General features: G+C 40.2%; 1 protein-coding gene across 2 annotated transcripts in view; it reads right to left on the minus strand.

Moving 5' to 3' along the window:
• RERG (RAS-like, estrogen-regulated, growth inhibitor) overlaps positions 1–14,159 on the minus strand; it is a 103,889-nt gene that overhangs the window by 12,103 nt on the left and 77,627 nt on the right. The window contains exon 2 of one of the 2 annotated variants that reach the window (XM_009577791.1): positions 3,488–3,544. The exons of the other annotated variant lie outside the window; for it this stretch is intronic. Within the exon in view, the coding sequence (XP_009576086.1) occupies positions 3,488–3,544 (57 nt within the window). The remainder of the gene's footprint in view (positions 1–3,487; positions 3,545–14,159) is intronic. 2 annotated transcript variants of the gene reach the window in all.

Below are 14,159 nucleotides of genomic sequence, written 5' to 3' on the forward strand. Positions count from 1 at the left end.
CTATGAAGCTCTTAATAGAGCCAAACTGAAATATAGCACAAATTTCCAGTTCTGTATTAAGTCCACCGCAGATGTGCTGCTTATGTTTATGAAGCGCTTTTAGGCTGTGGCTTAAGTGATGCCCTAACCAGGCCAAGTGTTTTTAGGCCTTCTACCACCACACTGAATTTGCTTATTAATTTGCGAGTTGTGTTCTATTTAAAAACATATAAACAATAATGAATTTTGGTGAAATCCATGTGGTAACCCAATGCCCTTTCTCAGTACATATTTAACAAGCTAAAGAAGACTAAGTTTAATGCTGAATTCATGTATTTAATATTTTAGAAAACAACTGTATGTATTTTTTTAAATGTGCAGTTCCAGCCTATTTCTACATAGAGCTCTTTCATTGGACCTGCTAATTCTGTTGCACGTGTGGGATAGCTGTGGGATTTATTAAAAATACAGATTGAAAGTAGAAACTTATTTGCCTTGATAATGCCAGGTAACCACTTAGCCTGAGTGATTAGGCACCTTTACAAAAAAACAATCGAAAAATAAAAACATGCCAAGATGATGACAGTGACTTGCCAGTTAAGCAGAAATGATGGAGACGTCAAGGCTGACAGTTAATACTCGCCTGAAAAATGACCTTTGCTGCAGTTGTTACCCCTTGGCTGAGAATAGTAAAGTAAAAAGCACGGTGATATGTACTTTTTTGTGCAGATGCAGCTGTCCTATCAATGCTTGCACAGATCCAACATCATGCACAAAAGTGGCAGAGCTGCAAAGCCCTGACTTCAGCAGCAGCCCCATGTGCCAAAGCTTGCAAGATTCAGTGATGCTCCTCCCGCCAGAAAATGTTATTTTGTGGTTTGTAATTTGGCTCCTGGAGATACAGCAGTCTACCCAGATGCTGCTAAAAATATGGTCCTTCATTTTCTTCTGGCATGTTAGAGTAGTAAAGAATATTTATAAGGTGTGTTTTTTCCTTTCCAGTTAAAATGTGCCACCCTTGAATTAAAAGAGGACAAGGCTTTTTACCCTGATGCTTAGTTTAGGATAATGTTGAATTTCCATCAGGTCTTGTACAGCTTGGTGAAAGCTTTCCTTAAAATAGGAATTATCTGGGGATTCCTTGCATCAGAGGGCTAACGGGTGGTTGAAAACTTGACATAAGAAATAAACTATAAATATGACATTTTTGTCACAGCCCCAGTGATTTTTGGCAAAACCTCCTGTTGCTTAGTAGCTGGACAGTTTGCATCTGTTTTACTCCTGCCCTTTCAAAATTACTTGACAAAGCTGCTTATTCTCCCTGTAGGGCAAATGGGTCTCACTGACACAACTTAAACTTTTTATATTGGCAGAATATGTAGGTATCCCTCTCTCCACCCAACTGCCAGTCCATGACTGCTAAGAAGAAATGAATCTGTTCTGCTAAAATTTCTCAGTAAATTCAGCTCAGATATTTACAGGTAATTGGACACTAAATCACCGCAGGATGATCATGGTAAAGACAGAAATGCATTCTTTCAAGCACTGTTTCTCAAAGCTTTTGGAGGTACAGTCCCTTTCTGATTGATCTCTGAAGGCCTGAAGTAGTTAGAATTTCAGGATAGTGTTGTTTTTTTTTTCCCCCTAACACTTCAGAGCCTCCTTTGAATCCCATTGTGATCCATAGCTTGAAAAAAGAATACTTTAAAAAACAGTCTCTGGTGGGCAGCTTCCACCAGGGATTACTGTGATTAAGAAATAACTTACTGACAATAGTTTATTAGTTTTTGAATTTCTCAAATGTTTTCCTCTGAGTAACTTAAAGCACTTAGCTTCACAATAACTGTAATGCATAATTTAAGCTGTTATCCTCTAAACTGAATGAGAACGTAGAATTCAGTTAGTCGGAAGAGATTTAATTTTCGTTTTATTGAGATAGGACTGTCGTCTGCATGAAAGGTTTCCATGTTGCAAACAGAAGACGATTAGATTCCTGAGGGGCATGGTTAATTTGCATTTGTAAAAGAGAAACAAATGTCAAGTCTTTACACCAAAAAGTGCATGGGGCCTTCATAATGGGGCAAAAAATAATAAACTTTGCAGCTTGCTAATAACTTTGCTTAAACAGGGCAACAAGGATACTTTTGCATGCAGTGTCACTGTAAGAAATTAACGAACTTGGACTATACTGATACAAAACACTTTATATACTTCTGTTGTCAAGTTCTTAAAATGATGTATTAGTGATAGAGATGTGAAGTACTAATACTAATAATACTAATAGAACATTATACTGAACATCCCACTGTGCAGTACAAGGCAGGTGACATATAATTCACTGATTAATATAATGATATTAGCAGATAAAAGAATGCATTTGAGTTCAGGTTGTTCTGAGAATTATTTTCCCAATATGAGATTTCTGATATCTGTCATTTCTTCATCTTAACAGATGAAAATACTTAGTACGATACTGGATACTTTGCTTTATTGAAAGGGCTGCCTGGGTTTTGCAATAAAGTGCATTTCTTTCTTTCTGCTGTGCAAGTTTATGGCGTTCTCTATTTCTTTAGTGAGACCTCTTAGAGAAAGAACCTTAACAAAGAAATGGGTATTTAGCTGTACGATCTCTATTTGAGCCTCCAAAGAAAAATTAGGAAGGAGATGGCAACACATTGTAGGAGAAAAGGAAATTTCCCGGCCCCTTAATTCATGTGTGAATCATATAGTCCTGAGGCATTGAAGATGCCTTCTAAGATGTTAATGCCTCATCTCAAACTTCTTGTCCTGGATTTTCTCTTGTGCAGAGCATTCAAATATATGCTAACTTAGGAAATACTAAGAAATAGGACCTTGGCCCAAATTTTCAAGTGAGGCCTCTAATGCAGAGCAACTGTTTTGACAGGTTTTTTTGAGATATCTGTGCCAGCTTCTCAAAAGTGCCAGACCCAACACAGCTAAGTGGGAGCAGTGGAGGACACGTGTCCCTTTTGATGACTGGTGTCCCTATTTGGTCACCCAAAAAGTGAGGCGCAATATATGTTTGAAAGTGAGGGAAAAAAAACTTACTTAAGGGTAGGTAGACTGACTGTAAGTACCTACAATTTTTTTTTTTTCCCCTTGAATTTTTGAGATCTGTATCCCAGCCATCTTACTCCCTAGCAGCTGATGTTTGGGTTATCCAAAAGCAGAAAACTGATCACACGCTAAATAATTTTCAGAGTGAAACACTAATGCAATTGCTTTCAATGGCAAAATTCCCACTGACTTCTGTGTGGGCAGAAATGTGCCTCATATATTAATTCTGCTGTCTTTGAGTGCATTATTGTTTCTCTATTCTGCCATCTTAGGTAATAATTTGTTCCAGCTTTAAATGACCATAGAGAAGCTTTTTACAGTAAATTTAAAGGTTGACTGAGGCTTGGAATTCTAACTCTGTGACTTTCCATTACTTCAGCCCTGCTATTATATACAGCATACCATGTGTACAGAATAAAATGCAACCTACCTAGCGTCGGGTCATATTCCCAGATGAACCGTTTGGTCAGGAAGCGTACAACAAGAGCTGGAGGAACAAAAAGATTCCAGGTGAGATGCACAAACCATCAACTCATCTGGTTTTTAAAGCTTTCCCAGCAAACTCTCCTGTTTGAATGAGCATGTAGCAGCTCCCCTGAACTGTGAGCAGAATTCAGCGTTGCTTATTGCGGCAGTTGAGACCTTTTCTCTGTTTTCTGGCTCACTTTACACTTTTGGAGGGGGGAAACAAAATGAAAAAAAAAACAAACCTCTTTACAGCATTAATCATTTACTGATGTAACGATGCAGGACAAAGAATACCAGGAGATTTCTGATGGTAGTTTTTAACTTTTTTCCACCTTTTTTTTTTTGGTCACAATAGCTTCTACCATTAAAAAGCCAAAACAATGCCATTTACAGTGCTATGAGCTTTGAAAAAACCACTATTTTGGGTGCTTCAGATTTCCAATAACCAGTGGAAAAAGGGTTGGCAGTTTTTGAACCAGGATGCTTTGAAGCTTCAAAACTAGGGGTGTTAAAAATAATTTAATTCTTGAAAACTTTCCCTTCAGATTTTAAACCTTGTAAGGTAAACATAATTGGCTAAATAGCTTCCTTCTGTATTTTGGCATGCCTTCCTTGCAACAATTTATCTTCCATGTTTTGCCTACTTGTCACTTGAAGCAATCAGCTATACTATTTTAAACCAATGGTCAACAAATGCTATTAATGAATTTGCAGAAGTAGAAATAAAGCTTTAGATTTTGGAGCACTGGTTCTCAGTTTCAGTTTATGGGCTAAGATCTTGCCACTTATGTTCTTATATTTAGTTTTTTCTATCCCTCCACCCTCTTTTAAAAACAAACTATAAAGGCTTTGTCAGGATATTGATTATGTTCTAACTTAAAACTAAGCAGTGCCTTGAATTTCTAGTGGTATAAACGAAGTGTTCGCCACTGCCAACTATTCAAAATCCTTTCTGCATTTCCAAAATAGAGCTAGAGGTATCACTGCACTAGCTATGATTGCAGTGACTTCAGCTATAGAAAAAGTTTTCCTTGACCTACAGGATTGTTCCGTTCTTCTTTCAGTTGCAGACGGACAGTAAAAGGTGACAGCTAAACCCAGTTCTGATCCTTTTCAAAATTAAAGCCATGACAATGCCCCACATCCCAGATTTCTGTGCCCAAGAGTAGGACAAGGCAACACTCTGCAGAATAAATATAATTAATTAAGCTTTGCTTAATCGGAACCTATTTTTTAAATAAAATCATAACATTAGTTTTCAGGAAGATTTAACTATGTATCACACTTGGAGGGGTAATAAGAAGCTGATCCTAAGGAAATGAGATCACTACATAAGAAGTAATTTTAAATTGGTGTTATTTATATTCTATTTTCCTTAGGAAATCCTGTGGGGTTTTTTTTTTTTTTTAGCCTTTGCAGAAATGCTCTCCTTGGCCCTCAGAGCAAATGTGGCAATCCTTAGCCAAAGTAACTTTCCAAGTCGTAGTCCTAACGTGGATGTCATTATACTACAAGAATATCTGTGTAGCTTATTTTCCATCCATGATGATATCTGCATCAGGACTCTATTACCCACATTTTACCTCAGCTGAAAGAGTTCAAACATCTTGATGTTTCAAAAGTTTGGTCATGACCCTTCTCTAATTGCTAGTAATTGGTTCTCTAATTGCTGGTCAAATACACAGCATGTTCTTTATTTTCTTTTTTTCTTTTTTTTTCTTTTTCTATTTTGATTGGGGAAGTGATGCAGGGTAAAAGTTTTCCTGACGTGCTTTCAGAAGACTCCTTACCACCTTCCTTTTCAAAACAGATTTTAGAAATGCTTTCTTCTTTCACGGCTGTACTCTGAAGGTGAAGCAGTGATGTGCTACCTGTGTTGCAGTGCCTTACCCTGAGTCTGTACCTGGACCTGGAGTAGCTAATGGAGAGAGAGCAAAGATGGAAGAGAGTGGGGGAACCTGTCCAACTATTTTCATTTTTAAACATGGTCCGCCTATAGGTATGATAACCTTGTACTTGTAGATGGAAATTGCTGGAGAGGAGGGTCAAAGTGATGAAGGGGACTGGAAGAAAGTCTGTCAAGCACTAATGTCTGAGACAGGTGTTAGAGAGCAGCAGCTCTGAAGGAAAAGAGGGAGAAGAGCTGATTTTGGAGGTAGCCCAAATGAAGGAGGTGAGAAGGTGACAGGTGATAAGAAGAAAAGGTAGAACTGGACTGGAGCTGCTGAGATGAGCCTGGGAGAAGAGAGGTACAGCTATGTACACGGGATGAAATGGTACAGGCGTTGAGTGCTACAGAGGTGAAGAATTAGAGATGTAAGCTCTGGTGAGGAGGAAAAAAGTAGGTTGTATTCGTCTCCAGCAGGGAGGCCTGTATGCAGAAATAACAAATAATCACATACGCGGAGGGAGCTGAAGAAAAGAAAGGAAGGGTGGGAGGTGGCTAACGCGCATAGGGCCAGATGGCAATTAGCCTCCCTCGCTGGCAGGTCTCAGCGGGGAGCACAGCAAGCCCAGCGAGTCGCTCACCAGGCACTGCCGGTAATAAAGTACTTGCATAAGGCTTGCTCGGGCCTGGTGAAGGGAAGAAAATGCCAGCTCAGCACAACCCCAGGTGAGTGGGGAAGTGTCAGCTTCAGAGCCATGTGCTCTGTGCCAGTTTTGGGGGCACGGACGCTCGGGGCCATGCAGAGCTGCTGTTCCTGCGGGGCTGGCTCTGCTCAACCTCCTTGCTTCTGGCCTGGCCGATTCCCTCAAAATACTCGTGCTCTCCTTCACGGCAACGGTCACAGCCCATCCTATGGAGCTTTTCACTTCCACGCATTTTTACAAGGCTGAAGATTAGCAGCTGCGTTTCACAGATGGGGAACGTGAGATGCTCTTGATCCAGTGTCTGTCCCGTTTGTAACTACTGCAAACTATGTCGGATGGGAAGTGTCTTCACTTTTGCCTCATTAGGGGTGCTCAGCAGATGGGCCCCTGACATCCAGTTGAGTATTAAAACGATGTATGTGACTTCGCTACCTGATTTGACTGAAAATAGTCAATGAGAGGAGAGCCAGGAAGAGCATCCAAGTGCTTGGGCCTTCAGTCTGGAGACCGGCTTGCTGGCCCACACCGCCTGCCCTAGCAATGATCCCCCCAGAGCAGAGGTATTACTGTGGAGCCATTTTGTTTATGTTGAGCTCACGTACTGCCAGATTACATCACTTCTGTTTTAGTAAAATAACTTCTGCCCGCAGAAGAATCAGAAGTGAGGACGTTAGGAATTCACTACACTTAGAGCCGTAGCACTCAGATTTCTGCCGCTGGCATGAATGACGCTTCGGGCAAAGCAATGAAACTTCCCCGTGTCCTTAGCAATGCTGCATAGAAAGATTTGAGATGGGCATTACTTCCTTCTCACCTAAGCAAAAGTGTGTGCACCCTGTTTGACCTGTCAGCCTTATTTAGAGATGCTTAACTCTAATACTAATAATGAGCCAAAAATAACCCAACACACTAAAAAAAATAATCCAAATGCTGAGTTTTGATTCAAAATAACATTGTTCAAAATAACAATGTCTGAAACACATTATTTTCTGATTAAATAATCTAATTAATTAAATCTAATCTAATAATCTAATTAATTAAGCTAATTCCAATGTTCATATCTAAATGACCATTTCCAGTGCTTATTCTCAAAGAAGATGAAATGCATTTTGAAGCAGGTGAGATTCGGATTGATGCAGTATCTAACAGGAGTGAATTTCATGGTCCTCCACTGAGACCAGTCCAGGCTCTTCCCCAAACACTTACTGCTTGTGAAATACAAGAACTTGCAAGCTTAGAAGGAAAGAATCTCCAACAAACTGTAATTTGGATTCCCGCTGTGTTTTTCGGAGACATGACCATTACCTAAGGGAATTGATGTAATGTCCCAGCAAAGGAAAATAAACTCATGTCTCTTCATGCCTTTCCTTACTCCCTCACTTCCAAGTCAGCTGTTTTGAACAGGGTTTAAATTAGGGTAGGACTTGGCCCAGGACTTTCATTCACTCATGTTTAAACCTTCTGCCTTAGAAGTTATTCTTGGAGAAGAAACATGACTATCTGTCAAATACATTTGCAGTGTAACTCCACTGAAGACAATGAAGTTATATCAGGACTTAACTTGGCATATAAACTGAGATTATCAACCACATAATTAATCAATTTCTTTGGGACCTGTGTGGCTGAGTCCCTTACTCAGCTTTAAAAATCTCAGTCCCTATCTTTTGGAACATTTTTTTTTTGTGGTGTTTTGCATCTTGCCTTAGATCTTTGTTTGGATTTAGTAACATATAAGCGCTCTGGCTAAATTTATAATCTGCCTGAATACATATCTTCATGAACTTGTTATCGTTTCAGCTAATACAAACTGGGCTTTTGGGGGAAGAATGGAAGCAGGGTTTTATTTGAAAAACATTCCCCCTCCCCAAAAGCTACAGAGTTCAAAGTTATTCTAAGAAAAATAACAGTTCTCCACAGTGAAATAACTGTACGATGACTCTCTTATGCCATGAGAATTTTCAGCTATAAAAATGGTCTGAAAGTAGTACCATTATTTAACTTATCAACAAGTCCATTCCTGGTGCCATGATGATGTGTCATCAGTAAACCATACTTGGCAGGAGACACCAAAGTGGTTAAAACCAGAGGTTATAATGATCAAAAGGCACTTTCACAAATGAAGTATTTCATTTTTTTAAAACATCTATTTTTGTTGGAGAGTTCATCCCCCATTCACCCTCTCAGAGGCCCCTCATGTGTTGGAATTTCAGTCCCCTTGGAGCACGTGGTGAGCTCCAGCCTGCAGGATGGCGGTGCCACAGGATTCTGGCATGCGATGTGCTGCCTCCTTAAACAGCTCTGTGTCCAGCTTTGGGAAGCAATGGTTTGTTTTAAAGGCACTACCTTGAGAATTTAATTTGCTCCTGAAAGTGCAGGTCGTTTGGGGGTGTCTGTGTGTGCGTGGGAAAGTATGAATTTATAATGCAGAGTCATTTTCTGATCCTGGTACGTCACGGATGTAAACATGCAGTCATTAGTTCTGGCTCTGCGTCCGTGGGCCTGGGTTTGACTCAGTTTTGACAGTATCTCTGGCAACTCAGTGATGCGGGGATATGAGTGGTGAGCGAGACATCAACAGGAGGATTTCTCTGCCTTCCCTCCTCTCTTAGTTTGTTCACTGCGGTCACTTCTGATGTTGACACCTAACGTGCTTGTAGTAAACTAGAAGGTAAATTTAATGGAGCAAAACAAGATCAGTGGGGGGAAAGGAAAGGAAGAACTGTACCAAGTATAAAAATGGCCTGTTTTACACTGCCTTGCTGTCTCAAACTCTGCATATTTTAATCACTGTCTTAAGCAGCAAACTGTTCAGAGAAATTACTGTGTATGCTTGTATGTTTTTTCTGTAACAACGCAGTGAGGTCCTCCACTGACTGACGACACAAATATAAAAAGTATATCTACTTTTGATATTTATATTTAATTGATATTTATATTAAAAAGTATATATACTTTTTAATACACTTATATATACTGTATAGCAGTATATATATATAACAGTATGTGTATATATATATACACACACTATGTAATAGTAAATACAGACTAGGATTGAACACCTATGTGATGAAATGTGTTGCTCTTGCCTTTCAGGAGGTTATGTTGCTTAGCGTAATGTAAACTTTTTTCTTCAGTGGTAATGATATGGGCTTCAGTTGTTTGGAAGGACTGTGCCACTGTGAAAGAGACAGAGACCGTAGTCCTACTAATCTGTGTTTTTTAGCAGCCTGCATCAGGATATTCATCCTTTGGCCTGACCAAATGTCAGTGTAATTAGTGTCATTTTTAAAATGGCTGTCACTTTTCAGTTTCTACCACAAAGTTTTGGGGAGTATTTCTTTTGTTAGCGGCAATTTCAGTTCATCTCAGATGTAACTGCATTTTACTGCTGTGGGAAGGACCTGATTCTAGGAACTTTTGAGTCGAAAGGGTCTGGAGAAAAGTAACTTGTTTCAAGGAGCTCATCTGAAACTCTGGCCGTCCATAGTATGGTGTATTTACTAATTTCATCTCAACTGTCTTAATAGCAGACTGGAAGGAAGCAGATTATTTTGCAAGCACTTTTTAATTGCAAGGAATGAAGTAAACAATAACTTGTGCTTTTATCAGAGCATGCACATTAGTTTACTTCTGCCGCCACTGAAAATGAACATAAAAATCGACTTCAGTGCAGTGAAACTAATGCTTGCAGGTGCTCATGAAACGGAAAGGTGAGCCATCCATTTCCTGACTTGCACAAGGGTAATTGCTCGACCTATGTTCACGCTTATTTCCAGGGTGGCTGTTTACCCAGTGCTCTGCTCCCCGCGTGTTTCTGCTCTCTTGCTCACCACGCAGACCACGTGTGGGCTGCCCAGGCGTAGGGGTGCTGCCTGCCTGCCTGTGCCCAGGCACGGGCTCTTCTGGGTGCTCCAGCTCTTCTGCAGCATCTAGGTCCTGCTTTTGTAGGCTTGCAGCTTTCACGCAAATTGAGTCCAATGTTAGGGAATTCTCAGTATCTCCCTTCACTGACAGAGATGTCTGGCCCCCAGGTTAGAGGCAAAATTTGCCACTACTCAGAGAGTGGGGAGAAAGCAGTCTTGGCATAGGCGTGTTAGCGGAATGAAGGCCACTTTCCTTATTCAGTACTGAATATGGAAAATACAGGAGTCGTTTGTCAAAATCTTTGACTATAATCACATCCTAATGTTAATAGCAGGAAGTGTTTCTTGTCTTGCTTCTGGCGTGGTAATTTCACAATAAAAGAACCTCTCCGTATATTCATCTGGAATAGTCTACTGTGAATTTCACAAAATACACAGTATAGTAGTCATTCATCCCATCGCCACTGAACTGGAGGATTTTTGTAGTAATGTTCTGCCCATTGCCTTCTGCGCTGGAGGCATTTTTTTACAACGGTTGCTGCATGTGGAATACAAGCAGAAGGCTTAATTTATATTACGTTATCCCATTCCATAATACATTGTTCCAATAGATGGTTGCTTATTTCACAGGTCTCCTCTCATGTAAACGATAAATGATCAGACTGGTGTGTCTAATGGTTTTGATCATTTTAGGAACGCAGTGTGTAATATCCATACTCCTACCATTTCTCCTCTCTTGACTTCATTGTATAACTTGTTATGTCGCCCCTTTGTGAAGACTAAACTTTCTAGTGTGCTATTACTAACACATATGGCTTTCCAAAACATAGTCAATGGTAACACCTCCAGATGTTTGTGTATCTGAGACAGAGTATATTTGTGATCGGGCTGTAGAGCAAGTCTTACAGATGAAATCACAGAAATAACTGTTGCTTTTCTAGATGAGTGACACAGGTAAGGTTTGAATTTGCGTGCTGTTTTGAAAGAAACTGGGCAAAGCAAAGTAGAATAGGATTTTAAGTATAAAACTTTGACATAAACCCTGCCCCCCCATCTCAAGGTGAAAAATAAAAAAAAGTTTGATTTATTTGAGAAAGAATTGAAAAAAGAAAGAAAATATTTCAGAAGAAAGAAGGGGTGGAAAGTTTTTTTCTTTAAAAATCTAGTACTTCATTAAGACAATGGCAAGATGACAAAATTTTCAGGGGGCTGTATCTTTTTTGTTATTTTTTTTCCCTGCATTTCTCCCAGTGTTGACTTCAGAAAACATCCCACTCTCTTCTTTCGGTCAAATCAGTTTGTCATCTTTAAAAAGGAAAAAGAAAAAATGGAAATAAAGGAGGGAAATCTATAATAGTTTAGATGGCAGGATGATCTGGTTATTGTCAAAGCATTTTTGTATGAATAAATTTTTGTTGGAAAATGCACTTCAAACTGAAAAGCCATGTTTTAGAAGGAAGCCAGTTTTTTAGATTTCTCTTTCAAAGGAAATGCCTGAACACCTCACCATTTGTTTTCAAAGAACCTGTAATTTAGGAAATGTAGATTTAAAACAAACAAACAAGCAAATCCAAACTCACCAGCCTCCATTTTGTTCTTTTATTCACTGCAGTGTTATTTTGTATTGCACTGGAGAAATGTGTGGACTAAATTGTGGGGTTTTTTAACCAGATACCGTTACAGGGAGATGGCAAAGATGCACTTTCTTGGCTGTAGCATCCACCAGCTACTCAGCTTCAGGTGATCTGTATGTACTGAAAGGGCTCAAAGGTGATTTCGCTCTGCTGGTGCTGAGCCTGGCTAAGGGTGCAGGCAATGTGAGTTACTTGAGTGGTGCTCCTGAAAGGAAGGGCTGGACGGCCATTCGGGAGATGCCTTGAGCTGCTCCTAGGACGGTGTGGAGCTGCTGCTCATCCCCTACCAGTGCAGAGGGAGGAATATGCACGAGCGCAGAAGGAAGCAGCGGCCAGTGCAGGAGTGGGGATTTTTGTTGGTGTTCTGTTTTTTTTTATTATTTTTCATTTGTTTTGTTTTGGTTGTTGGTTTTGGTTGTTTTGTTTTTTTTTTTTTAAGGTTCTCCTTCAGCTCTTGCTCTGATCCCTGCTCTCTCTCCCTTCCCATGCTCAGAAGGCAAGAGATGAATAGGAGGAACTGGAAGAAAGGGGAGAGAAGAGAAGTTGCCTTATTAAAGGTCTGCATGTCGTGGGAGAGCTGTGGACCCCTTTTCCAGGGAGTAGGGGAGGGAGCACGGTCTCATGCCCAAAGGAGATGAAGAAATTTTTCCAACAAAGTGAAAAGCCAGTTCCGTGTGAATTCTTGGTCGGGGTAGGGACTGGTCTACAAGGTCCAGCTGTTCTGTGAGAGCATCCTGGCTGCCAGCAGCAACCTGGCCATAAATCCTTACCCCTGCCTAAGGGGGAGGCTGCTGGTAAGGAGCTCAGCGAACAAATTTGCTTCATGCTGGGGTTAATGCTTGACAGTTTTGGGGGCTGGCTGGTGTTTCACCATCCTACTGACTGCTGTTCTTGCCAGGAACAAAAGACATTTTGTTTCACGTGGTATCTCCTGGTCTGACAAACCCATTCTGGAAAGGCGCAACATACTCTCTTGCTGCTAGGCTGAAGACTTAGTGTAACTCTAAATGGTTAAAAATAGGGTTTTATCAGCCCTGGTGAGTAAGCCTGAATGGGAGGGCAGTTAGCATACTGTGAGCAAGGCCACTGGCGTTATTGGTGGATTGCTGCCTGTATTTGTAACCTTCATGATGGCAAAAAGTACTTTTGTGAAAGTGCCTTGCTGTGCTACTGTTTCACTAAGTCTGTAAAGATCAGTACAAATGGTAACTAGAAATGGCATGAAGTGTATCTTCTTCTCTCATTTGCCTCAGAAACCCGGTGACGTAAAGGGATGCTGAGCTCCCTATTTCATTTTGGTAGATAGCACTGGCTGTTTCTGCATGGTCAGAGTCTGAGCAGACTATCTATCACTCTCTTCTCCTCAGCCTGACTAATAATTTTCTCATCTTATTTTAAGTCCGTGTATACTTTATCAGATGAGACTACAGCTCGCATCAAATGAAAACCAAGATGTTCCCTGGCTTTTTCTGTGATATGCTTCATTTCTTTTACATGCATACCCTGGCTTTCTGGGTTTGGCTCCGTGGAAATGTCAGATAACCTGGAAAAACTTTACATTGCAATTACAATCCAGCTGGAGTAGGATATATAGGAAAATCCTGAATGATCATATGTCCTATGCAATTTCCAGCTTTCTTTGAGAAAGGAGCTTAGGTGAACACTAGAAGTTCGTATCAGCCCTATTGACTGATTTGTGGCTCAACGATCAATAGATGCATGCCTGTAAGGTGCTTGTGTCACAGGGAAATGAAGAATTAGGCAACAAAATAAATAGAAAACTGACTCATGGATTTTTCATTATCCTCTTTTTTATAAGCCTGACGACATAAGCATTGATAAATGTTACATCTTTTTAATACAGTGCACAATATAATATTTATGGGAACCCATGCTTTTCAAATTGTGCTATTAGTTGATTTTGCATTGCAGCTCCTTGGCTACCTGGAATTTTAAAGACAGAAGATAAGGAATTGTTTTCTTTCTGACAGGCTCATTGCCAAGTACCTGAACCAGACACCTGGAGAAGTTCCCGGAAGAATGAATGGAGAAAAGCATGTGAGAACAGATATATCAGACAGTGACATAAACCACAATGGTTTTCAGGCTTGTGTCACCAGTTACTAGCAACATAGTGTATAATCTTCCAACTGCCTCTAGCATCTCATAGAAAGTGGTGGTAAATGTCCTGATGGCTGTTCTCATGCATTTTTTTTTTTTCTCCTTTTTTTTCCCCCTCTCTCCTTTTCTCCATGTTGTTAAGACATCTGCTTCTGTTACTTGCTTGCCACCTGGAATCTTGAACTTTTGTTTGTATCAGCAATTTTTTTTTTACAGCAAACAGCTTTGCCATTACACATGAATAATTAAGAGACAGAGCAGCAGGAGCAGAGAGACAAAGGTATCATTTCCACAGTAGGGTTTGCAATACTAAAGAACAAGAAAAGTGAGTGACAGAAAGGCTGTGATCAACAATTGAAGTAAAACATAAGTTAAATGCTATGGATCACATGCTTCTTTCCACAGTACAAAGAAGTATGTTGCA

The sequence above is a fragment of the Fulmarus glacialis genome, unplaced genomic scaffold, assembly GCF_000690835.1.
Source record: "Fulmarus glacialis isolate BGI_N327 unplaced genomic scaffold, ASM69083v1 scaffold8510, whole genome shotgun sequence".
NCBI lineage: Eukaryota > Metazoa > Chordata > Aves > Procellariiformes > Procellariidae > Fulmarus > Fulmarus glacialis.